At 41.6% G+C, this 27,564-nt stretch overlaps 1 protein-coding gene across 1 annotated transcript; it reads right to left on the bottom strand.

Moving 5' to 3' along the window:
* Zc2hc1b (zinc finger C2HC-type containing 1B) lies at positions 1-27,265 on the bottom strand. The gene is given in 8 exon segments (XM_051164347.1): positions 1-98; positions 1,509-1,617; positions 5,077-5,216; positions 17,544-17,616; positions 17,618-17,683; positions 18,569-18,688; positions 21,009-21,070; positions 27,029-27,265. Coding segments are annotated over 8 exon segments (696 nt in total). The 5' UTR covers positions 27,057-27,265.
* Positions 27,266-27,564: the final 299 nt, after the last annotated feature.

Below are 27,564 nucleotides of genomic sequence, written 5' to 3'. Positions count from 1 at the left end.
TCAGCAGTAGAACACTGGCATAGAGTGAGCAAGGGCCGAGGTTCCATTCTCAGTCCATGGCAGGAAAACGGCAATAGAGGTAGGCGGCGCAGTCGCTCCTGTGAAACATGATGAATGCATTTAATACCACTGAGCTGTATATTAAAATGGTTAAGATGGTAAATGCATGTAAAAATTGGAAAAAATGAAAAATATTTTATTAAAAAGGTACAAATAGTAATGTTGCCAAAACAAAACCAAAGTGGGGGAAACTCTAGCAACTTGAGTTTGGAAGGCTGTGCAGACAACTCTAAAATATCAACTCTTGAGTTTTTTTTTTTATTTTGTGTGTGCGTGGCATATGTGTATGGCATTTCATGTGTGGTGTAGGTGCACATTTACATATGTGGGTGCAAGCACCCATGTTTAACTGTGTGTGGAGGCGAGGGAAGGATGTCGGGTGTTTTATCTTATTCCCTTGAGACAGGGTCTCTCACTGAGCCTGGAGCTAGGCTGGCATCCAGAAAGCCCATCAATCTTCTAATCCCTTTCCCCCATAGCTCTAGGTTTACAGGCATGGGCCTGCCCACACCCGGCTTTTTTCTGGGAATTTGAACTAGAATTCTCATTGTACAGGAAGCGCTCTTACCCAGGGAGCCATTTCCGTAGACCCTCAGTTAAGTTTCTAATCCCTTGATAAGCCACTCAAAACAAACAGCAAAGCTTCTTGGTGCTATCACTCGGGCTGAGATCGACTATTACCTTCAAAACATGACTGCTGTCCAGAAGTGACGCCGTGGCTGTGATATAATGCATACTGCCCAGACGGTGCATGTTGACAAGTGATAGGAAAGTACCCAGGGGTGGAACGGAACACAAGGACGGGGACCAGGGAAATCGGGGGGATGGGGAAAGACATCAACCAAAGCGAAGTTGTGTGCAAATGTCACAGGGCAGTTTCTTTCTTTGTCGGTTGACTTTATAAAAATGCATGTGGGGCACAGAGAAGCCGATCCTGTTCATGTGTAGCTTTCATGGGGTGGAGAGCGCAGTGGACATTTAATCCTGGTTACCAGCTATGTGCCTTAGAAAGGTCACGTATCCTCTTTGGGCCTCAGTTTCCTTTTCTGTAGGTGGCCGAGTAAACTATGGAGAGGATCCGTGGGAGACCCAAGGCCAGTACCATGATTGCGGGCGGCTGTGCTTGCTACCACTCTGAAGAAACTATTCATTTGTACACCTGACACGAGAGTTCACAACCTCAGTCCTTTTTAGTTTTAGCAGACTGGAGAGCGGTAGCTGTGGATTCCTGCTGCCATAACCAAACAGGACTTCCCACATGGTCAGAGTGGTGCAATCCTGATAAGGAATATTCCCTCTTGACCAATAAGCTTCAACCTCAAACAAACCCACATCCAGTGCAGAAGCAGCACTGGGTGCCATTTCAGCATTTACTGACCACCAGCAGATCTCCAGGGCAGGATGGAGGCTCTGCCTGCAGGCCAGTGCAAGTGCAGGCTCTGACTTACGTGAACTAGCCGTGGCTTCATTCTTGGTTTCCACAGCTCTGCTCTGCAGCAGGGCTCCCACAGCACTCGTAACAGTTGGTTCTTTTTTGGGACTTGCCTGGGCCTTACCCTAGAGATAGAAAGGAAACAACATTAACCCTGGGTACCAAACATGAAGTAAACTTGCATTCACTCAACTAGCAGAAGGCTAGAGTCATCACTCAGACCTCTCAAAGAGGAAGGAGACACATACCCTGTGCTTTAGTTAGCCCAGGCCCTAGTCTCCTGCTAGTACTCAAAGCTGCAGTATGGTTTTGGAAATATTCGTTCAAAAGCAAGCCCTTGGGGTTGGTGGTGGTCTGTTTATCCTGTAAAATCAGTTGTGTGAGGACAGAAAAGTTCTTTAATGTCAGTCAGGATATAGTTTTGGAATATTTTGTTTTTCTTTGCACTTGAAGATGGCTTTGCTTTTCTAACAGGAACAGAGAAGAAAAATAGATTGACAGGCAGCACATGTTTTAAGCATAGGATTCCAGCGTCCCCAGGCCCTTGCTGGTCCCACAGAACAGCTGCATCCTACACAGACAGAGACAGAACAAGGGCAAAAACCTTCCGAGGAGCCCCTCTTAGCTCACTATGGATCTGCCTCCTAGCCCATGGGAAACATGGCACAAAGATAATCTCATATTTAAGTAAGCTCCTCACCAGTTCAGGACTTATTGTGATAGCATAGCAGGCAGATCATCCATCCTCAACCAGCTAAAATATTTATCATGATCATTGTTGTTGTTGTTGTTGTTATTTTGTGTATAGCGGGTATATGTGTACGCATTCAAGTTGGTGTGAGTGTCTGCCTGCCCAAGCATGTGGAGGTCAGAGAAGGATGGTGATTTTTTTTTTTTTTTCTGTTATTCCTCTTACTTTTTGAGACAAGGTCTTTCATTGGACTGGAAGCTCGCTGTTTTGGCTATCTGGCTAGCTACCTGGATATATTTGTCTCTATCCCCAGTACTGGGATTATAGGCAAATGTGACCATGACTGGCTTTTCTGTGCTGGTGATTTGAACTCAGGCCCTCTTGCTTTCACAGCAAAGGTTCCTATTGAGCCATCTCTCTAACCCTCAAGGCTTATTTTTAGAGGCCCGTCTTGATCTCCTCTGGTTAAGGGGTATAACAGATTTTTAAAGTTGATTATGTTTGAAATAGCAACACATTTTGGCTGAGCCATCAAACAGCCCTGCAAGTCTGGAACAAAATCTCCCTTCTTGTTCCATTTCTGAACAAGCTTCACTATTAGGCAAGGTCCCAGAGTGGTGGCATTGGCACTTGGGGAGCAAACACTGCCATTCAGTCAGTGAGCAAAGGAATGCAGGGAGCAAGCAGTTTCCCCTCTGTACTCCCAGTTACCACTAACCTCTGGAAAACAAGAAGAGGAACGGGGCCAAGTCACTGGTTATCCTGTAGGATAGCCAGCTGGCCTTCTTCACAAATAAAAAACACTTCTGTTTGCTGGTTCCCTTCACCCTCTTTGGCTCCACTAATCCTGGCAAGCTCCAAGGACTGGATAGAACTGTCTGTAGTAATGTAGTATGGGGTAGAAGAAAAGATGAAGTCACAGACTTGTCCACACGTAGGTTAAATTCAAGCCTAAAGCTGCCATGGTCCTTCAAAATTGTGACTTCCAAACCCCAGCAAGAAGAAAGTGCTTTTGGAAAGAAGGAGGAAGGAGAGGCAAAGGACTTTCTGCGCCAGCACCAGACTCCCAACAACTCAACTAGTTATGTGTGATTAATGCTATTTACAGGTGAAAGTAAATCTTGAAGTCTTACCCACAAATAGTCAAGCATACAGTGGGAAATCAAACCCTTGCCACCAACTGCAGAGTCTCAGCTCTCTTGACCTCACCCCCTACCCCCCCCACCTTCTTCTCGGCCCCCCTCCCACCTCCTCCCACGCTCTCACCCCCTTCCCGCCCCCCCCACCCTGCCCTTCAATGTCTCTGCTGGAAAGACCTAGCCTGTATTCACCACTGGTCCAATGCACGAGTACCCCGGCTCCTGTGTTCCTTTAGGTTTACAGAACCTCTAATCCAAAGATGTGTAATCAGAAATGCTCCAAAAATCAGAAACATTCAACCACCAGAATGACATCACAAGTGAAATCTTACATGCATGACCTCACGTGATGTGTTGCAGTTGAAACACAGGTACATGGAAAACTTGGTATAAATCACTTATAAGCTATGTGTCTTAAATGTACATGTACATGCCAATTTAAAAAAATTTACAAGAACTCTGAAATATTTCTGGTCCCAATCTTTCTTTCTTTGGTTATTAGCCTAGTGTTTAGCGGCTGAGCCATCTCTGCAGCCCAGTCCCAATCATGTTAGACAAGGGATTTTCAGTCTGTAGTATTATCTGCCTAGACTTTAATGCCCAGTTTTATCTTAGTGGCAATCATTTTCTCAACTTCTTTAATTATTCCTTATGTCATTCCCCTATTAGTTCCCTCACGCCATGAGTCCTTATAATTCTGCTGCTGTGTTTTCTTCCTGGTCTCCCTCAGTTCATCTTGAATAGTAACAGCAAAAGTGACCTTTTTGAAAGTGCACACAGCATGTCACTCTGTTTTCCCCCTATTGAAGTCATGCTCCTATGATGACACATGCGGCCACTGATAGAAAATGGAACAGAAACGCCAATACTGCCAGGCATGAGTGGCACATGGCTTTAATCTCAGTAGTTAGGAAGCAGAGGCAAGCGGATTTCTGAGTTTGAGGACAGCATAGTTTACAGAGTGAGTTTCAGGACAGCCAGAGCTACACAGAGAAACTTTGTCTCAGGGAAGAGAAAGAAAAAAAAAAAAAAAAAAAAAAAGGCAGAAGTCGTGGGAAAAGGGTGGAGGCTTCCCAGAAATTTTCCTGCTCCTGCTCCCAGACTCCCAGACTTCCAGACTCCCAGGGTCTCAGGGTCTCAGAGTCTCAGGCTCCGATGTTCCCTTATTTTTGAGTATCTATCTGATCAATTCCTTTCATCCTCCAATCTCAACTGGCTTGAACCATAACCCTTCTAAATCTGTTGCTTTTGTTGTTCCATCTTGTCAATCCTCGTCAGAGTCTGTGCTTTTGCTTAGCGCCTCAGGCCATAAACTAGACGTGTTATGTTATATATTTCATCCATGCCCCTTCTCTCCCCTACAAATCAGAACCCAACCTGGGAGGCATCTTCTTGGCAACATTTTCCCCACCCAGACCAGTTTCACTGAGTCATAGCTCTGGGTGGGTTAGGCTGATAAATACCATTGGATAAGCAGGGTATTAGCCTAATGCTACAGAGACATTCCTTATACACTGAAGTCTTCATGCCAAGAGGCTTCAAACATTATAAATAAATATATATATATTTTTTCCTGCAGCACCCAAAGGAACTTCAAGCCAGAAATAGACAACTCCCATGAAGATGATTGATAGTGATAACCCTTCTGACCCTTGTGTTTCTGAGCATGGACAGTTGAACTTTGGCAGATCCTGCCTGTTTGCCCCTAGGCATGCAAGGACACAAAGCCCACATCTAGGGGGAGAGATATTTACCTGAGCTCTCGATGCTAGTCTGGCCGCTGTTTGGGCCGGATCAAAGACGCGCCGAGAACACTGATCTTTGCAGAAATTAATATGTCGCTGGGCAGCCGTTTCATTAAACCTCCTCATACAGTAAGGACACTGAATATAATCTGGATGTGAATACACCAACAGGCCACAGTTAACATTCCAAAGACAACTGTAGGATGGAACTATATAAAATGGATGAAGTAGAATGAAAACTGCATTGCAGCCCTGAAGAACAAGGCCCCAGATTCTTGTTTGAGACACCCTAGTCCAAAAGGGGAAGCCTAGATCAAGACATGGCAGGGCAAAAAAAAAAAAAAAAAAAAAAAAAAGAATTCCCTAGGTACTATTTCAATTAAAAATATCCTTTTAAAATCTTGGCATAATATCTTTTTTAGGTAATAGATTAATCGTATCTAGGAACTTCAAACTCACGCCTTTTGCAGAAGTCCTACCATCACAGCATACTAGTTTTTATGGTGCCAATGTGAACGCATGACCCAGAAGAAGCCCAGCGATGGTACTAGTTGAGACAGAAGGTTTCTCAGAGTTATGGAGAGATACTGTTTAGTTTCAAAATGTGGGTTTTGGGGGGGGGGGCGAAGATGAGGTTGGGCTCCAGTATCATAGTGTCATTAGCAACAAGAATGTCTTTTGCACTGGCTGGTTTTTTCTCCACTTACACAGGGAGGCAAAGGTCATACCCATGAAGGGACAGTATGAAAAGAGAGAAGGATAAGAGTTGGTTGGGGGTCAAAAATTGAAATGCAAACAAGGAAGGGTGATGGGAAAGTAGCTTTAGAAATAGCTTCGGTTTCCCAGGCAAGGGTCAGGCAGCTTGTAGTGACCCTTGATCATCTGCGGTTCTGTATAGCACCTTGTCAACTTTTTTTTTCCCCCATGTTTTATTATCAGATACAAGATGCTAGTGAAAGCCATGGGAATGGAGAAAGATCTAAGGTCATCTTGTAGAGTGGAGATTCTCAGAAGCAAAGCTGGGTCTGCCTATCTTCTCTAAGCACGCAGGGCTTAGGGTTAGCTTTGTTCTTGATTTAGGCATCTTAAAGGGATAGCCACGTGGGTATGAGTGACATCAAGAGTTGCTTCCCAGAAAGGATCTGAGCTGTATCACCCTTGCACTTAGAATGGAAGTTTACATTATGGAATAGTCAAAATTCCTGCACGTACAGCCATATCTTTAAAGAGAAGTTGTTTTAGTGTTTAAGCTGCATTTTAAGCCCTATCTTTAAGCAGGGCTTAAAGTTTTCTATTTGAGCAAATTCCTTCAAAAAATGAATGCTCCTCAAATTTAAAAATTATAAACATTTAGGGATGACCTAGTCATTCCTTTGATTTTTCCATTCCAGAAAGCAGTGCTAATCATTCATTCAATGCCTACTATAGGCCATCCATTGCTTCTCATATGGAGATGCAGTGTCTCAGCAGTCAAGGAATGTGTATTTGAATGCAGAAACAAAAATTGAAAATTTCACACAGCGGTAAATGGCTTTAAAAAATAAAACACTGAGCAACATTAAGAAACAATGAGGAGCTTAGTTCTAGAGCCTGCCTGACTGGTTTTAAGCCCAACTTCTTCACTTGCTATGTGTAGGAACTTGGACAAGTTGCTCAACTGACATAGGCCCCCATCTCCATATCACCTATTTCATCAGGTTGTTGGGAAAGTTAATAGGTAATCCACACAAGGGCTTGGCACAGCGGGAAGGGTGGGACATACGAGAATGTTATAAATGCTGTCTCTTGCTGGATGAAAACAGGTCCAGCAAGCATATGCTTCCAACTCCTAAACAAGAGGGCAAATGCTTAGAAACTAGAATATGCCAGGATCATTCAGAACTCATTCACAGCACTGTAGAAAAACTATGTAGAAATGGGCATTCATCATGGAGGTTATTTCTTGCTTTTTCAAGTCTTAGAGCAGACAAGCTGCTCTTATAAATCCTACTCAGGTTGGTTGAAGACAATGATTTGGCACCATTGAGCCAAATTCCGTTCGTCCACCTATCCATTGCTACCCTTCCTGTGCACTTCTTGGAGGCAACAATGTTTGAATGCATTTCCCTGCCAACCAAAGTCTCTGAGATAAAAAGGCAAACATACTTTCCAATTGTCAGGGAGCACTAGGTGCCCTGAGACCCTCAAGGAAGAACAAGAATCTTGGGCATGAGGGAACAGTACAAGGAGGAGAAGGTCCTGTGGCTGAGGATTTGGGGTTGCTGTTTGCATTCAGATGTCAAACCATCTGAGCATGGTTTGTCACAGCTATATGTTCTATCCTAGTCTCAAATTGAGCAATCTTCTTATTTAATAGTTATGGGCTCACAAAAATCATTTTCTATTGAAAATAAATTCAAAGCCTAGAATGCTAATCATGGCACTATTGATACTGAGTTAAAAAACTGGACTACGAAGGGATTCTTATAGGAAAGATGATGACTGGGGTCTCATATTAAATTAAAGTAGAAGAATAAAAATTAAATGACATGGAGATCCTTATGCAGCCTATGAAAAGCTCTCCACTAACCCAAGTACCATAGAACAATCACAGTTCTAATTATTATATATCATTGCTACCCTATGATGTTACAATGATCTGGAGATTTGAATCATTTGCAGACTTGGTTAATCCAGGAAGATCTAGAATAAATATATACAGGTCATGAAAACTGAGTCACGAAAATGGAGACTCATGCTAACAAGTCAAAGGAAATTGCTTGCACACTCATGCATATTAGGCCATATTATATACAAAACTCTCCTTGTATGTGAATATCAATTTTCCAGGTTAATATAAAATCCTCGCACAAGCAGCGTAACCAAATTGAGATGAGAATGTGCTATTGTGAGGAACTGCTAAGTACGTAGTAAGGAATTTAATTATGAACTTTGTATTTTAGCATAAAAATCCAAAGGGAGGAAACTTAATTGAGTGTGTGATGAGACCTGCAAAGGGAATTCTTCTTTTGAGAAATAATAATTCTGTAATTTTAGAGCCCACCCGGTAAGGCAAGAAAACTACAGAAAACCACAAAGCGCATCTGACACGGTTTCACTTCATTAAGTACGGTAGCCATCAACGTGTGGCTTCTGATGTTAAAATGAAGCTGTTTCTCATCCAAGGTATATGCTTTGTTCTGTGGAGATGACTTCGACGGTCAAATGCTTACCGTGCAAGTTTGATGCCCCAAACCCACATAAAAATGTGTGTGGTGGCATGTGCTAGTAATGCCAACACCATGTGTGGAGGCAGGAGGACCCCTGGGGCTCAGCAGGTCTAATGTCTAAACAATGAGCCCCTGGCCCAGGAGAGATGGTCTCCAGAGAGGTGGATGGTGGTCTGAGCACAGGATCTAAGTCTTTCCTCTGGCTTCCATATGACATGCTTGTCCATGAGCACTTATGTGTCTTTATACCCACACAAACATGCATAGTCACACAAGGAAATGTTCTTTTCTCTGATCCTTGTTACCAACCTGGTAGACACAGATATTTGCACTAAACATATTAAGATGAAACATTATTTTGAGCTGTATTTTCATTAGGATGCAGCAAAATAAAGCAATTATTAAGATTATTTTCTGGCGTAGCAGATGATTTGAGTTTTAGGAGGCACTTATTGTGTGATTACACTGGGGCTTGTTTTTAGACTTCTTCAAGTGAGCTTTTTGAAAGAATACCTTATATAATAAAATGCATTTATTTGATTTATTTGAAATGGGCAGTTCTGTGTGTTGTGACAAATACATGCATTTGTAGGGCTGCTCCAATTAAAATGTAGAACATTTACATCCAAGTTTTTTTTCTCATGCCTCATTTCAGACACAATTCTCCAAATGCAGCCTCAGTCAAGTCAGTGGGCTAGTTCCCTGTCACTGTAGACACGGTTTACTTGCTCTGTAATTTCGATACTAGATAATCCATCTTGTTACATGTATAGTGGCAGTGTGGGATAGATTTCATTTGTATATATTTCACAGCTTGTTTTCCTTCTTGCTGACTGATGGACACTTTCAGTTGTTCCCAGCTTAATAAATGTGAGTAGAAGACATTATGGCTAGATTTTAAGTCTTTGCATAAGTGTCTGGGAGTACGATTGCTGCATAGGTTAAACATATGCTGAAGGAAACAGAACAAAGGGACTGCATTCTTTCACCAGCAGTATATATGGCATATAGGTGCTACACATGGCTAATGGCCATATTGTTAGGGTTCAATTTTAGTCATGCACATGAGTGTTGCACTGGTTAGATTTTTGTCAATTCAACCCGAACTAGGAATGTCTGAGGGGGAAAAAAAAAAACTTTAATTATGGATCATTTTTCACTTTTAAATTCATGACTGATGTGGGAGGGTTCTGCCCCCTGTAATGCCGCATCTATATAGGTGATCCTGGGTTGTATACGCAAACAAGCTGAGTGGTCCATGGGAATCAAGGCAGGTGTGGGCATTCTTTGGTGGTTCTGATTCAGTTTCTGCCTTGGTTCCTGTCTTGAGATCCTGCCCTGGCTTCTTTCAACAAAGGACTGAGATTGGAATGTGTAGGCCAAATAAACTCTTTCCTCCTTAAGTTTGTCCTGGTTGTTGTTGTTTTAGCAATAGAATACAAAATAGAACAAAATTTGCTGCAAGACACTGGGCTATTGCTGTAACAAACAAACAAGAAAACCCAGAAACAAAAAGCAGCTCAGTTGACTCTTGTCAACTTGATTTTTACAGCAATCCGTAGTTACAAGACTGGATATTTTAAAAAGACTTTGAACTTTTGAAGTTATACTATATTTCATATTGTGATATAAACATGAGATCTTAGAATAAGCAAGAAAAGAAAGATTATGCCTTAATAATAATATATTTGTATGTCAAGTTGACAAGAGTCAATTGCACTGTTTTTTGTTTGTTTGTTTCCTTTTTTCTTTTTTTGGTCAACTTGATAGAGTTAGGGACATCAGGGAAGAGGAGAAACTTAATTGAGAAAATGCCTCTGTCAGATTGGCCAGTAGGTAAATCTATGGGGGCATTTTCTTGATTAATGTAGGGCTAATATAGGAGGGCCCAGCTCACTGTGGGTGGTCCCACCCTGGGTCGTATTTTTAACAAGCAAGCTGAGTGAGAGCCATCAGGAACAAGGCAGTAAGCAGCCTTTATCTATGGTTTCTGCCTCAGCTCTTGCCTCTAGCTTCCTGCCCGAGCTCCTGCCTTGGCTTCCCTCAGTGACGATCTGTAATCTGCAAGACATAATGACCCCTCTCCTCCCCAAGCTTCCATTGGTCATCTTGTTAGGATTCTGCTTCAGGCTGCATATTTGTGATGTCACTGCTTACCTGCCATGGGGGTGTGGCCCTGCCTAGGGCTATATAAAAGGACAGTCCTACCTTGCCCCTCTCTTCCTCTTCCTCTGTCTTCTTCTCACTCCTCCTGTCTCTGACTCTGTCTCTATCTCTCTCTCTCCTCTCTCTCTGTCTCTCTCTCTCTGCAGTACCCCTCCTCCCTTTCCCTCCCTCCCCATGCTCATTTAATAAACATCATATAACATAAAATCTGCTGTCTGGTACTTATCACCTTATTTTATTATCCTATCATCTTATTTTTAAAATCATAACGCATCGTGTTTATCATGGCAACAGAAAGCAAAGTGGAAGAGGCGGTGGCATTTCCCTGCAGCCTTAATTTGCACAGTGAAAATAATGTGAAGGAAAATTGTCGTGTGCTTGCCAGCTATTATTTGGTGACATACCTCTATGTCCTTTTATGGTGAATTGCAAGTGTTCTTTACACAGTTTTAAGATGAGCCCACTGGGCAGTGGTGGTGCATGCCTTTGAGACAGGTTCTTACTTTGAAATCCAGGTTTTAACTTAAATCCTCCTGCCTCAGGCCTGAGATTACGCACATGTGTCACCACACTCAGTTTATCAAACTCTTTCAGGCTTAGTAATCTTTGCTGACCAAGTCTTGTTTACATTTCCTCTAACTTTGATAGTATACATAGGTCAATGATCTATTTTGAATGAATTGTTATATGAAGTATGAGTTTTTTTTTTCAAGTAGATATATCCAGCACTAATTGTTGATAAGACTACTCTTTCCTCCAATTAGTTATCTCAGTACCTTGACTTGGAGTTACTACTGCTGTGATAAAACACCATGACCAAAAAGTAAGTTGGGGAGGAAAGGGTTTATTTTGTTTACACTTCCACACCAATGTTCATCATCAAAAGCGCTCAGGACAGGGGCAACAGGGCAGGAACTTGGAAGCAGGAGCTGATGCAGAGGCCACAGAGGGGTGCTGCTTACTCGCTTGCTCCTCACACCTTGCTCAGCTTGCTTTCTTTAGAATCCAGAACCACCAGCTCAGGGGCAACCCCTCCCCCCTGTGCCTCACATACACACAGTGGACTGGTCCTTCCACATCAACCACTAAGAAAATGCACTATGAGCTAAGCAGAGTATAGTGGCCCACATCTTTAATCCCAGCACAGGAGGTAGAGGCAGGGGCTCTCTGAGACTTTGAGGATAGCCTGGTCTACATAATGAGTTTCAAGACAGCTAAAGCTACACAATGAGACCCTGTCTCAAACAAAGGCAAACAATAGGGGGGAAATGTACTACAGGCTTGCCCATACCCAATCTTATGGAGGCATTTTATCAATTAACTTTCCTTTCTTTTGGATGACTTTAGCTTATATCAAGTTTAGCCAGAACACATCTTAAAAGAAAACCAATCATGCTTAGTCTATAGTCTATAGTCAGATTCTATTTTCTGTTCAACTGGCCTTTTCACAACGTATTGCCACGACTGGGGCATTTGTCACAAATCTTGATATTAAGAGAGCATATCTTTCTCCCCAAAACTGGCTCGGCTATTCCAGATCCTTCCAATTTGCACATGCTTTTAGAGTCAGCTGGTCAACGCCTACTTGGCAAAGAAGAGCTATAGTTATTTTTATCGGAATTAAATTGAAACCATAGAGAATTGTGGGTAGAGTTGACATCACACCACACACTACTGAGTCTCAGGCCATGGGAATGGTAAGTCTTTCTATTAATTTTGGTCCTAATTCCTCAAAAGAGTATACTGCTTTTCATTTTATATTTCTGTGCGTATTATGTCAACTATATTTCTAGTTTTAGCATTTTTATGTTACTGTAAATGTTGTTTGCTTAATTTCACATTTAACTGTTTCTGCTTTATCAACAGAAGTACAGGATGCACTGAATTTGTTCTAATTCTATAAGCTTCCTAGTGCTGTCTGTATGTCCTCCTTAGTGACTGCAGTTTGTGGTTCATATAACTTTACTTCTACAGCTCAGTCTTCATGTTAGTAGTATGTGTGTGTGTGTGTGTGTGTGTGTGTGTGTGTGTGTGTGTGTGTGTTATATGATCATATGTTGAGTGTTATCTTATTGCACTGAGTACTATTACAGCAAGTTTAACAGAAGTGGACAGAATGGACATCTTGCTTCCCCCTGCTGCCCCCCGCCCCCGAGCTTAGTAGGAAAGTGTTTAGTTTGTCACCATTGAGTGTGGTGAGAAATAGAGATTTCTCAAAGATTCCTCAAAATTAGAGAAATGATTTCTTACTTTTCCATTGCTGAGAGAGATGTGTTTTGGTTTTAATGTGTATAGTGTTACACTTTGTCACCCATTTCTGCTCTTTTGAGGTGGTCAATGCTTTTAAAATATTTTATTATTATAATAAATTACATTTATCATTTTCCTTTTTCTTTAATTTGGGTTTAATTTGCTCTTATTTTAACTTTAGAAGCAAAACTTTACTATCATATAAGCTGAGTCCCTGTAAGTTTGATGTTTTCATTATCATTCACTTAAAATACTTTCTAATTCAATATGTGTTTTTTTTTCTTTCATTTTTTTTTTTTTTAATTCTTGGGTTGTTTAGAAATCACTTGCTTTTTGTAAATCCTTAGAAAATTTCCAGGCATATTTTTTCATTAATTTCCAATTTAATTTTATTATGGCCAGAGAATATATTTTCTGTAGGGGTTCAAACCTTTCAGGATCCCAAAGCTGTCATTAGAGCCCTGAATATACTTGAAAGCAGAGCGTATTCTGCTCTGCCTGTGTCCCCTGGCAGTTATCGATGTCAGTGACATCAGGTTGGCTGGTACGATTGCTCAGGTTCTCTGTATCTCTACTGATTTTCCTGTGGGTCTGCTTACTAGTTAGTAAGGTAGGAATTACAAGTATCTGAATATAATAAAACTGCCAATCTGTCTTCTTTCAGTTTAGTTAGGTTTTGTCTCCCAGCCTAGGAGTCCCCAAGCGTGCACACACACAGGTCTTCTGAATGACTGTGTCTTTTGAATCTTCATCTTTGCCTCCACTTGCCCTGAAGTTCACTTTGCCTGTTGCTAAGAAAATATTCTGGTCCTATGATTATTGTTTGCATCTTTCCCCATGCTTTTGGGTTTTGTCCTTAAAGTGTGTTTCTTGTGAAAAGCATACTATATTGTAGGTTCTTGCTGTTTTACCCAGCTTGACAGTGTCTGCCTTTCATCTAGAGTAGTGTGCCATTTGTATGCAGTTTTTCAGCCCGCACCTTGCTATTTGTCTTTATCCTATGTGTTCTCTGCTCCCAACCCCATTTTTTCGTACCTGATATAGTCCAACTGGTATACCTTAACTTTTTGAATGATTCCTGTAGCAAACTCCAATGTGTTGTCACATGATACTACATCTATTCTTATGTAAGAACCTGAAAAAAATATACCTGGTCTCCTCATTCAACTTTGTGCCATTGTTTCATACATTTCATTTTACAGGCCAAAATCCTACCAAGAATGACATTATTTTTGCTTGGAGCAGTGACATAAAACCCAGTGGTGGCACTGCACTCAGTGAGGACAAGATGAGAATGTTCACCTTTACCATCTATATTTAACAAGTATTGAAAGTACTAGACAGAACTTAGGCATGAAAGGGAAATAAAAGCATCAAGTAGAAAGGGGAGAGTAACATTATCTGTTTACAGATGACATATATACAGAATGCTAATGACTCCACAGAAGCAGCACAAGAGCTAATAAATCACTTCAGCAAAGCTACAGGACATATAATTGATATACCAAAACCAAGCTGCATTTTTATATGGAAATAACAAAGATGAATAAAGCTAAAACTTGTGTTTTCTATAAAACCAAGAAGTATTAAAAATGAATAAATTTAAGTGAGAAAGCAAAAGACTTATATGCATAAAAAATGGTAAAAGAAATAGAAAAAAACATAGATAAATATAAAGCCATTTTTGTGTCCATGCACTGGAAAACAATATTGTTAAAATGATAATACTAACCAAAGTCATCTAAGGGTTTAGTGAAATCCCTGTTAAAATTCCAAAGTAACAGTAAAAAAAATTGTTTATTTTTTTATGTATACATGTGTGTGTCTGTGTGGAGGTTTGAATAAGAATGGCCCCTTATAGGCTCAGATATTTGAATGCTTGGTTTTTCTGTTGATGGAACTGTTTGGGAAGAATTAGGAGGTGTGGCCTTGTTAGAGGAGGTGTGTCCCTAGGAGTGGGCTTTGAGGTTTGAAAAGCCCATTCCATCCCCAATCAGCTTTCTTTGCCTCATGTTTGTGGCTTAAGATACAAGCTCTCAGGTATTATTCCAGTGCCAAGCCTGCCTAATTGCTGCCTCACTCCCTGTCTTCATGACCATGGACTCTTACTCTGAAACTGTAAGCACCAATAAACTCTTTCTTCTTTACATTGCCTTGGTCTTGTCTTATCACAACAATAGAAAAGTAACCAAGACAGCCTGCCAGTCTATGTGAGCACCATGTGAGTGCAGGAGCCTGGGGAGGTTAGAAGGCTCTGGAATTGGAGTTAGAACGATTGTGAGCCACCACGAATGTGCCGGATACTGTCCCTGGGTCCTCTGCAAGAACAATAAATAAACCCTCTTATCTGATGAGTCATCCCTCCAGGCCCCAAAGTGACATTTTGGTAGAAATAGGGGGGAAAATCCTAAAACTTATCTGGAATGTCAGAGGATCCTAAACACTCAAAATAGCCTTTTCTATCTGGAGCCTTCAATTTCAAGACTTATTTTAATTCTACGGTAATCAATATAGAGCTGTTCTGGCATAAGGACAGGTATAGATGAATGGTATAGAACAGAGATATTAAAATTTCAAAGTACAGATACTTGACTTTAGACATTTTAAAGATTATTTAATTATTTGTGTGTGTGTGTGTGTGTGTGTGTGTGTGTGTGTGTGTGTGTGTGTGTGTATTATGTGAGACTCTCCTTCTACCATGTGAGTCCTAGAGATGAAACAAAGATTGTTAAGCTCAGTGGCAAGCACCTTTACCCACAGAGCCACTTTACTGGGCCATAAGCAACTTTTAATAAGATTACTGATACTGTTTAAGAATTGAGGAATGGCTTTTTAAAAAGACTTTTGAAAAATTGCTGTATATTCATTGTATAAAGTTTTGGTTTCATGATAACATTTTGACTGATTGTATTACATATGTCAATGGTTCTCAACCTTCCTAGTGCTAGGACCCAGTTCTGTATTAATGCTTTAATACATTTCCTTATGTTGTGGTGACTACACCACAACCATAGAGTAGTTTTTGTCATTCCTTCATAACTGTAATAATTTTGCTACTGTTATGAATTGTAACGTAGATATCTGACATACTACCCTGCAAAGCATCAAGACACACAGGCTGAGATCCACTGATGTCCTGTATGGTTCCCACATTCACTTCTCATCACCCTCATGGGTGGTCTTTTTTAACACATATTTGCTGAACAAACTGGTTATCAGTGCGCATAGGAGTAATATTGAAGCCTTATGTTTGCATTACACACAAATGCTAACCCCAAAACACCAACCACCTCCAAATTAACCTGGAACCCGAGAAGAATTAACACAATGAGCCAGGCAGTGTGGTGTGTACCAGTCATGCCGGCATTGGGAGGTGGAGAGGGCAAGACCAAGGATGCAGAGCTGTCCTTCACACACAGCAAGTGTGACGTCAGCCTGAGCTACGTGAGGTCCTTTTCCCCAAACCAAAAACTCCCCAGGGGATCAGTGTCGGCATTATATTTGGCAGTGTGATATTTTTGGCTGTAACATAACAAAGTATATACAACAAAAGAAAAAATAGTTCCAAATGTAAAATTTTGTGCTTTAACTATTACTAATACAACCCAAAGGCGATACACGACAGGACAAAGATATTTGCAATTTTCACATTAGACAAGAGATTAAAATTAGTCAAACTGACCCCTATCCCTAACCTCCAACTTGTAGAAAGATGGGATAGAGAGATAAGTTAAACATTAATCCAACAAAACAAGCAGACAAACACAGAACAAAGCAGATTGTAAAAGTTAAATGGTTGGGCAAAGATGGAGCAGAAAATTGAAAAATGTCTGAAAAGGCAACAGAAAGCAATGTTTGAACTTTGACTAGATTTTGGATTCTGGCTGGATAGGGGTGTGAGGAAAACCTTAAAAAACATTCTTCATATAACTTGGAAAACATGAACCTGTGTTTTGCTTAGGAGATAATTCCTGATGTGGTCAAAGAGAAGGCATTGGTATTTAAACTTCATTTTTAGAGACTTCTTCCATGGTCACCAAGATGGCTCCATGAGTAAAGGTCCTACCACCAAGCTGGCAACCTGGTTTGATCTCTAGGACCCAGAAGAGTAGGAATAAAAAAATATGACTTCTAAAAGCTGTCCTCTTATCTTCATGTGCGCGTGTGTGTCTATGTGTCTGTGTGTGTGGTATGTGACCCAATAACACACACATGCACACAGACAGACAGACAGACACACATACACACACAGACACACACACACACACACACACACAGAGAGAGAGAGAGAGAGAGAGAGAGAGAAGGACAGACAGACACACACACACACACACACACACACACACACACACACACACAGATTGAGACAGAGAAACGGAGAAAGGCTAAGACAGAGAACCAGGAAGAGCAGAGTCAGCACAGGCAGACAGACAGACAGTGACAGAGAGGCAGCACTGCCAACAATCTCGGACTCCAGAATGCAGGTAAATGATTACTGTCCTTTTCTATCCTCTTACAGATTTGAAAAGTTTCAAAACACAAAGCTTGGAGTAAAGAAAGCTGTGAAACCACTTCAACTACATCAAATGCTTAGCTCTATGAGAGTAGCACTTGCAAACAGCTGTTGAAATGTACCGACCCTACCAGGTGTCATGATAGCTCAGGACAGTGTCTCATGGCTGAGCAGGCAGGAGGGAACATAGAAGCTTTGTGAACTGGAAGGAAAGGGTAATGTGTGCTGCATCTATTTACTTGCATAATGGATAAAATTACATCTATGTCATTGTTACTGTCATTTTATATGGCTGAAAGTCAACCATGGACTCAAAAGCAAGCCAGCTGTCCACACACCTGGGTTGACTGTTGGCGGGGGAGGAGGTGGGAGAGGCCGGCCCTCTCTAATGGCGAGAGTGCACTCTTTCGCGGGATCGGATCACATTCAAGAACTCCTCATGTTGCTGCCTCCAGTTAGATTTCCTCACAGGCTGAACCTGTGAAAAACAAAACCAAAGCAACATCTACTACCCTTGACCACATACCAAGCAACTGATTTCTTTTTAATAACTAGGTTTTAAGCTTATAACAAATAGGATCATGTAATTTGTAGAGAAATAAACAAAAATGCCCCCCAAAGAACTATTTTTGAAAGTTTGGCAACTACAGCAATAACATTAGAAAGTTACAGCAGTGTCAAAGACACAAAATAAAAATCAGAGAAGCAATGAAACCATAAAACTATAGAGAAAGACAGATGCAAGATTAAAAGTGGCTTTCTTAAGATCTTGCTTGAAAATTACATTTATTTTCTTTATTCTTGTGTGTGATTACATATACACCACAGCACATGTGGGATGTCAGAAGACAACTCTCAGGGGCCATTTCTCTCCTTCCACCGTGTGGTTCTTTGGGGACTGAGCTCAGGTTGTCAGGTGCGGTGGCAGGCATCTTGCTGGTCCCATTGGTAACGTTCTCACTGGTATGAGTGCATGCCTTCTATGTCACTACTGAGGAAGCTGAGGCACTGGGACTGTAAACTTCATGCTAGTTGGACTCTCTAGTCAGCTCATGGCCAACCTTAGCTATCTAGTGAAACCTTATCTCAGAAGGGGGGAAAAACTAACTTTCTTCCCAGGCCTCTTTCTAGACTGAAAGGCATGCTAATGAAAATGTAAACAGGATTCTTTTAAACTATATCTGGCATCTGGAAAGTATCTGAAATTTATTTGGAAATCTAAGTTAAGATTGTACAGAAAACTAAAGGTGGATTATATCGAAATGCCATTACACTGCCTTATCAAGCAAAAATGAAAACAGAGAGCCAAGAGACCAGCTTAAATGTACTTCCTATAATGAGATGTAAGGAATTGTTGGCATACCTTGGACTGGGGAGGCTTACTCACAGTGGGAATGTCTGTTCCCTGTAATCTCTGCTTCAAGGAATTGAAGGGTTTGCGTTTTTTGTTGAATACTTTTTCACATATCGGCCTGTGTCTTTCCTAAACAAGGAAGGGTAGAAATTTCATTTGGAAAATGTACTTTTCTCAAGTTTTAGTGACTACGTACTTAGTTCCCGGGACAGTGACTGGCTAGTGTCCGCAGAACTTAGTCTCTTCTCTAACTCTATGCCACAGTGGAGCAAATCTGTCAGCTCTCCCAGCCGTGTCAGACAGCTCAGTACTGTATTTAGAAAAAGACAAGAGATGATTTTACAGTTTTCCTATACTTGTGGGACCTTCCAGAGGTGAAGTCTAAACTGGGAATGGTAGCACAGGCCTCTATTTTACTTCTGGAGAAGCCCAGGGAATATTGTGAGCAGAGGGCAGCCTGGGCTACATAAAGACACCCTGTCTGAAAAACAGAACAGCAAAACAGATGAATTCTTACTGGGAGGATTTTTGGTCATCAGGGTGTACCCTTTCAAGGAATTATGGCACTAGGGCCCTTTCTAATTTTCTTCTGCTTACTGCTTATGAGTGGGAAAGTTCTGGATTCTTTATGTTTTACTGCTACAAGCATAGCACCGAAGTAGTCAGGCTAAATGGGTACCTCTAAAACTGAGACAAAATTAATGTTTTCTGTTTCTAGTGTGGCTATCTCAGGTATTTTGCTCTAATAACAGAAAGCTAACACAATTGCTAAAGAGTTTACATTTAAATTTACATCTGGAATTCTATAAAAGGCATATTCTCTTTATTATAAACAGTAATCTTTTAAATACTCAACATTTCTAACAGGGAAAAAAAAAAAAAAGGAAAACACATAGACCTCTGCTTGGTATCCCAGTCATAAAGTTATGGTATGTTGCTTTGAATAAGAAATGTCACCCATACACTTATGTATTTGAATACTCCTTCCCATATGGGGACATTGTGTGAGGCTGTTCAGGAACCTTTAGGAGGTGGAACCTTACAGAAAGTCTATTATCAAGCCTGACCTATTTCCTGTTCACTTGGTCTGCTTCCTGTGTGTAGATAAAATGTGACTAGCCAGCTTTCTGCTCCTGTGGCCATGCCTTGCCTTCCATGTCATGTCTTCTTGGCCATGATGGCCTCTATCTATCTGGAACCATAAGCCAAAGAAAACCTTTTCTTCCTTAAATTGCTCTTGGTCAGTGTTTCATCACAGCACCAGAAAATGCAGTTGGTTTTTGTGCCTTTTGGGCATGACATCTTTGTCCTCTTCACTAAGAGCTACCATTTACAAGGTTGCTTTGTCTGGATCCCCAAATGCAGGTTCTATAAAAATCTGTGCTTCTGCAAGTCATCCATGTTAAACTATAGGAGAGGCTGTCAGACCACATGACCAAGTGTTCTGCACAGCCCTAGAAAAAGGAGTATGCAAGTCTACTTGACATCTAGTGGTCACCATCCAGCAGTCCCAGCTAGGTCTCAACATCTCTTAGGGGGTGCAGCTCTTAGCTAGCACAGGTAATCGTGTGCTGGAAGATACTGCATACACTGGGCCTGGATGAGCTCCACTGGTAGCTTTAGGAGCTCCAATCACAGTTTATCCAGAGGACCAGATTATTATTATTTTTCCCAGAAAAACAAAATTTACTACCTCAAAATTCTGCAAGTTCAATCTACCATCCCATGATCTAAAATATCAAAATGACTGCATTATCGTCCTAAGAGTTTCTTTTAAAACTGTATCTTTCTTGGCTGCCTCTTTACAATACTAGGGTGTACCCTCTGTTTGAAGTCCCTCGTGTCCCTCAAGTTTGAAATAATCCAAACTTTTATTCAACTTTAAAGCCTGGGAACTTGACATGCAGTTAGTTCGTAGCTGGAAAATTAGATCTTGGAGCAGGCCTGTATCCATGCATTATTTGTTCAAATGGTATAAACCCCCCTTGAAATCAGAGTTCCGTGTACGTGGCAAGGCAGAAAACAGGAAGGTTACAGGACTTGTCAGAATTAGTGACAAATTTGCAGCTACGAGCCAAGTTTCCAGATGCCTGAAATTCAATGCTCATTCCTCTCGACCAGCTAATTTCCCTGGTGTTTTGGCCTTGAAATTTGAATTTTTGATGCTTAAAGAAAAGGCGGAAGAGCCAAAACCTCTCAAGGGATAATTGTCTGTGCCAAGACCATTCCATCTGGCATGCTTTCAGGGAGACCGTAGTTAATAGGGTCACTTTTGAATGGGGCGTTATCAGCTTGCCTCAGTGTCCTCCAGGCCTGAAAGCCATAGGTTATGGACTTCTCCTCTCCCCCCTCCACATCTGTCTTTAATCTTGGCACTGTTGCCTCTTCACTGACTTGACAGTTCATTTAACTCCAATGAAACACATCTACAAAACGTCTTTATGTTTACCAGAACATCTGTTGCAAAGCATCTCCCACAGACTTCACAGGGAAATAACTTCTGATTGCCATCTGCAGGAGATTCAAGAGCACATTATGTTAAGTTCCACGGAATTGCTTGGCTGAGGAGAGACGAGTGACTGCAGGTGACCTCAGTCGCCTGACAGCCTCACAGTTGTCCATCCTCACCACCTGCTTCCTCCTCCTCGGAAGATCCTTTGCAATCCCACAAGTTTTCCTTCATAATATAAACTTCTCACCTCACCAAACAAGGAAATTACATAAACTTGAGGCAACCAGAGTGTAATTATTTGCTTTAGTAGGTAAATGAGGTGCTGAAAACTATGCACTAGACATAAGCAGAGTTAATATAGCATAAGGTCACAAATTATCTGGTGGTAATCTGATGGTCTTTGGGATTCTGCATAGACTGTTGGTGATGTCTCAAGGAAAACTGGTCCCTGTCTTCTCTAGACAAAGGAGAGTGTTCTGTAAGGGGCTGGAGAGCCGGCTCACAGGTCATGTGCTCGCTGTGCAAGCATGAGCAACTGAGTGTGGATCCCCAGTACTCTGATAAATGCTGGCATGGTGGCCTACACCTGCAACTCCAGCACTGTAGGGGAGTTAGACAGGCAGATTCTGGGGGTCCCACTCACTGGCCAGCTGAGCCAGTCAGTGAGACCCAGGCTCAAGTGAGAGACCCTGTCCCCCAAAATAAAATGAAGGACAATGAAGAAAGACACTTGACATCAATATCTGGCCTGCCCGCCACACGCGCGCACACACACGCACACGCACACGCACATGCACACACAATCATAGGCACTTTAAAATAAAGAAAAGTTAAGTGCTGCTTAAAGATATGTCACACAATAGTTGAATTTCTACCATGGGACTAAAAAAATATTGCAAGAAATACTTAAATACTGAAAGGAACCCATATGTAGGTCCAACATAGGAAAATGACAGAAAACGGCAAGATATGTTACTAGTTTAGAAGATAAATTACTTTAAAAGAAGTTAGATAAAAGCAAAACATTATGGACATCTAAGATTTCACATTTTAGTACTTTGCTTTGCTGGAATTTGTGTATATAAATTTTCTTTTTTTAAGTTTCAGGTCTAAGCATAGGGATTTCATATTGGAATAAAAATATGGCTTTTATTTCACAGACAAGGGGGCCATCCTCAACTCTCAGGTCCTCACGGGTACCTGCGCAGAGCTTTGGAGGACTCACATGACATCCTTACAGATGGACAGGGGCATGCTAACTTAAAACCTGGGATGGGGACTTACACAAGAAAGGAAGGAGACGGATGAACTGAACAATCTCCAACACCAGTGTTTTTGGGGGAGTGAGAGGAGGGTGAGGAAATGACAGAAAGACGAATGCTTGGGGACAATGCTAAGTTTGTCGGTAGGAAGTTTGAAGACACAGTGGGGCTGTGGATAGAAAAAGGGCTTTGAAAAAAAGAAAAAAGATTCATCTAAAGAAGAAAAATGACCCCACTGTTGGAAATACTGAGTTCAATAGAGTTGTCCAGCCAGCAGGATGAGGGAGGTCGGGGTGAGGGACGCAGATGTAGGTTTTGGGGAGTGAGGTAAAGCAGGACACTGCCAGGGAAGAAGTCGTGGAAAAAGCAATGGAGAGAGGGTCCTTAGGGAAACTTCCACTTAAGGCCAAAAAAATGATGGTGATAAGCCAGGAGAAGCAGGGAACAGGGCCATGGAAACCAACAGGGGAACCATGTGAAAAAAGGGAGGTCTGCTTAACAGGAAGCAGATGGCAGGCCGTACAGACGTTGTTGATTTAAACAATTTCTTCGCAGGTCTGCTAATTGGTATTGTGTTCTCAGCATAGGCCATCCGCCTCAGCCCTCAGAAACACTCTCCCTCCTGTTCTTTTCTGTTGTCTGCAAAACTGGGTCTTAAAAATAAAAATTTCAGCAAAGCTACCCATCCCCCCTACCCCCCAATACACACACTCCCCCAGACTTGTTAATAACTACTCCTTGATTTTACAACTGTCATTTTACCAGGTGTGGTGGCGCACACCTTTAATCACAGCACTCAGGGAGGCAGAGGCAGGCGGATCACTGTGAGTTCACGGCCAGCCTGGTCTACAAAGCGAGTCTAGGACAGCCAAGGCTACACAGAGAAACCCTGTCTTGAAAAGCCAAACAAACAAAAATATATAAAAAAAAAAAACTGAAAAATTTCTCCAATATTACTGAAGGTAACATTTTTATTCATGTTACAGTCATATTTATTTGCTTCTCTTCTTTTCTCTTCACGTCTCTTCTTGGTTATTTCATGGGCTCTTTACAGTAACCTTGTGAGACGGGGCTAATCTTTCAAATGGAGAAAATGGAGAAAAGTTAATGACTTTTCTCAGTCCACAGATTGCAAGTGTTAAGCCTGAGATTTGAACCCAAGTCTGTCTCCATAATAATTGAGGCAGAAATTCAACTATAGCTTTACAATGTCCCTGCTAATCTGCAAACCTCCAGAAGGCTGATGATCTTTGGTTTAAATAAGTGAGTTTTAATGAATTCAAGGCATTTAAAATAATAGATGTGATCCAACAGAAAACTTGGATATGGATGGACCACTCTATTCTCAATGACATTCAAGTCGGAAACTTAAAGAGAGCATCTGCCTTAATAGCTGAGTCACTCATACGGTTCTGTCGCCTACTCTGTACTGATTCAAACAGAAGATTCAATTGCTACAACCTTAAAAGAACACTTTCAAAACAAGCAAAATGTCCTTCAATGGGTAAAAGGCTAAGTGAGCTAAATGTGCCCTACCTTGGAACACTACACAGCAATAAAAAGGAATACTACCGACCCACGCAACAGCCTAAAAGGATCTCAGTGCTGAGTGAAACAGGCTACACCCTACATGACTCCATTTGTAAAATCCTTAAAAGTCAAAACGACAGAGAAAACACAAGATTCTCAAGCCCTAAGAATGGCTGGTGGGCGAGGAAGTTGGATTAAGGTGGTAGAACGAGAAAAACCCCCCTTTATGTGACTGAGTACAGGGCTAAGAACACACATGGTACTGACATTTACTGGTTTAGGTGTGGTAGTGCAGCTATTCAACAAGAACGGTGGAGGAAACTGAGGCTAAAGTTGGAAGGGATTTCTCAGGTATGCTGCTACTTTTTATGAAACTAAGTATATTTGTCGGAATGAAACATTTGAAAAACAGGAGTGAGCAAACTGTGTCTGTGAACCACACCTGAGGCTACATGTCTCTAAAAATAGTGTAGGGGAGTGCCCCCATACACCTTTACTGGTATCTATTGTTGTGACTGCACTTGTAAGAGGACACATGACCTGGAAAGCACAACAGCATACTATGAGGCCCTTCATAGGTATGGGTTGCTGACTGGTGAAGGAGAATATACCAACTAAAAGTAATTTATGAAGCTGGGTACAATGGCTTACATTTGTGATGTCAACACTTAGGAGGCAGAAGGACTGCCTTGAGCTCAACTTTAATCTGGATTAGAGAAACTAAAAAAAAAAAAAAAAAAAAAAAAAAGCACAAGTAGCCGAGTGTGGTGGTGCATACCATTCATCTCAGCACTAAAGAGGCAGAGGTAGAAGGATGTGAAGCCACCCTGGTCTATAGAGCAAGTTCTAGACAGCCAGAGCTACACAGAGAAATCCTGTCTAGGAAAACAAAACCGACCAACCAACCAGCCAGCCAAGAAACCAACCAACCAAACTACCACCACCACCAACACATCTACAAACAAACCAAAAAAATCCAAAAGACCAACCTAAAATATTTGTGAATAACATGTTGATGGATTTTGATTTATTTACAAAAAGAAATACACAGTTAACTATATTTTCTTCCTCTTCCTTTCCTTCTTTCTCTCTTTACAAAGTGCATTACTGTTTTAAAAAATCAGAACGACTTTAGGCTAGCTCTGTAGTTCTGCACAGACAAGAGGTGGAGGTAGGTCTTGGTGAGCTCTGACACAAAATCACAAGCCAAGCACGCAGGACTCCTCAAATGCCCCGTGAAGGCTTCCAGGAGTCACTCAGCACCTTGCCAGCTGACATCTGCACACAGGTGCACACACTCTGGACGCTGAAGTCAGACTTAGGTCATCTCTGAGACATCTCAACTAAGAGTTGCCAATGCTGCCTCCACAGAGGTAGGTTCGTGCTTCTCGTTCAAAGATGAAGAAGAAGTGTTCAGTGGTATCAGGTAAGTGGCTTAAAGGGAAGGAGTTAATGGTTAGTGTAATGGACTGGGCAGTTTATAAGTGAGTAGCAGGGAAAGATAAATTTAAAATGGATCCTGAGGCCACTTGCTTCTGTGTTCTATTATTTGCACAACAGGCATGTGCTTGCATCTTACATATTTTACTATACGTTTCACAACTAATCTACAAAGCACTGGAATCTGCCCTCTAACTAGATCAAACAGGCACGTTAAAGCAAAGCACTATCACCACATAAAAAGAAAAACATTGAATATGTGGGCAGGGTTAGGAGTCAGAGTTGCTCTCAACTGAAGGGTTGTGATGACATCACAATGCAGATTGTATATAACTACCATATCAAGGCAGCATGCACAAATGGCACCAGCAGTGAAGACACACACGCTTAGTACTACCAAAGTATCTAATCAATCCAGGAAAATGCTCACCCAAGACTAAAACTCAGCAGGCGGGGCCAGTGACATGGCCAGCAAGTAAGTGATTGCTACATGACCTGAGTTCAATTCCCGGAACCCACATAAAGGTGGAAGAAGAGACCCAACTGAAAGCTGTCCTTTGACTTCCACATGCACCGTGGCTTGTACACCTACACATTCAATAATAAGAAATAAGAAGTTCATAACGCCTACTTGGTGTCCTTTCTCCTTGTTAAGCCTTGTGACTCTATCACTGGACTGCCCCAAGTTTGAGCCATTCTCTTATGTAGTGTTGTACCCTGTATCCATCCATACATCCGTCACTTAAGACTACTAAATTCCAGGCACTAGCTTGGGCAAGAGGGTAAAGTGGTGACATAGTTTTGCCCTCCAACTTTTTTCTAGTCAGAGGAGCCTAAGAAACTGTCCCGTAAGTCAATGTTATGGAAGAGAAGTGTAGGGAGGTGGGCATGCTTTTAAAACACATACTCAGTGAAAAACATATAAGGAAAGTGACAACTGCACGTCAACCTTGAAGGCTTATCTAAAGACCCGGGAACAGAGAGTACCCAGGTCCTCAACAAGAGTGGTGCTTATCAGTGTCAGCATCAGCACTTGTCTGTGCAGCTGAACTGAGTTCTTGAAGGCAAAATCCCTCTTATCTCTGTGAGCTCCTATCGTTTAGCACAGAGCTGACGCAGCTTTCAGTTCTCAACACTTTATGGAGGACTAAAAACTTGAGTATTTGAATTTATGTGTGATTGCAGGTCTGGTGTCTGTAGGGAGAATACAACCTTAGGGAAATTCATTCAGGCCACTACAAAATAGTTCTCCCAAATAGAATTACAATCTGTAAGCTAAATGAATCAGCCTCTGTAGCAACATGCTTCTCAAGACTTGGACCTGAGTTGTATGCTCTTATTTGCAAAATAGACTAATTTTAATAGGACCGGTCACAGCTTGTGCCCAGGACTCAATGCTTTGGAGGCTCTTCTGCTGTGGTGGTTAACATGATAACCCATTGAGGATGTACATTCCCAGTTTCACATAAGACAGCAACCAACTCTGCTGCTGCAGGGTGGCCTAGAGCAGACACCCAGCATCCTACCCTTTCCTAATGACAAGGCATAGACCTTTTATTGTTGTTGTTGCTCTGGTTGTTAAGTGTTAACAGAATAGAATTGTTACTGTTGTTCAGAACTCTAAAAGAAATACAGCCAAAAAACAAAACCAAAAAACCAAAAAACCAGTAATTTAGATTTCAATGAATAAAACTCAGAACAAGATAATACCGTATCACCTTTGAACAGATAGTAAGCTTACAGGTGATGACACTTCTAAAAATCTAGCCATCAAGTGTAGCTCACCTGCCACAAGTGGCTGTGCCTCAGCCATTTTGTTCCTCACTCTGACCAACAGTGTCCACACTGGTTAGGGGCAAGGGAGCAAAGGTCAGTGAGAAGTCACAGTTTAGCAAATAATGAATATTATGATGGAGTCATTGCCTACACCTTGGATCAGTCTCTAGATGTCAAAACAACAACATCTCATCAAAACCGGGGAACTTCTGAGTGTGTTTTAATAAGCCATGGATGGTTCCAAACATTAAACAATGTTGGAAAGAGAAACTTTCTAGGTTACAGTGAAGTAAGAATTCCTGATCACTCCAGCTATGCTGTTCCTAAATCCCACAGGGAAAAGCCATCTGGTCTCAGGGCAGGAAATGGCAGGCCCGACAACTGGAGCAATCATCTCCAGTCCTTTTGACAGGGTCGTTTTGTGCACACGGGAAAATCAGCTTCTTGCCGTGGAATCTTCTCAGGGACACTCTTCTCACCACTGAGAACAAGCTCAGCATTTCACAACTGAGCCTAACCAGATCCCTTCTCTACAGTCGGCAAAT

The sequence above is a fragment of the Acomys russatus genome, chromosome 21, assembly GCF_903995435.1.
Source record: "Acomys russatus chromosome 21, mAcoRus1.1, whole genome shotgun sequence".
In the NCBI taxonomy this organism is placed as follows: Eukaryota; Metazoa; Chordata; class Mammalia; order Rodentia; family Muridae; genus Acomys; species Acomys russatus.
This window is presented reverse-complemented; position numbering and strand designations above follow the sequence as displayed.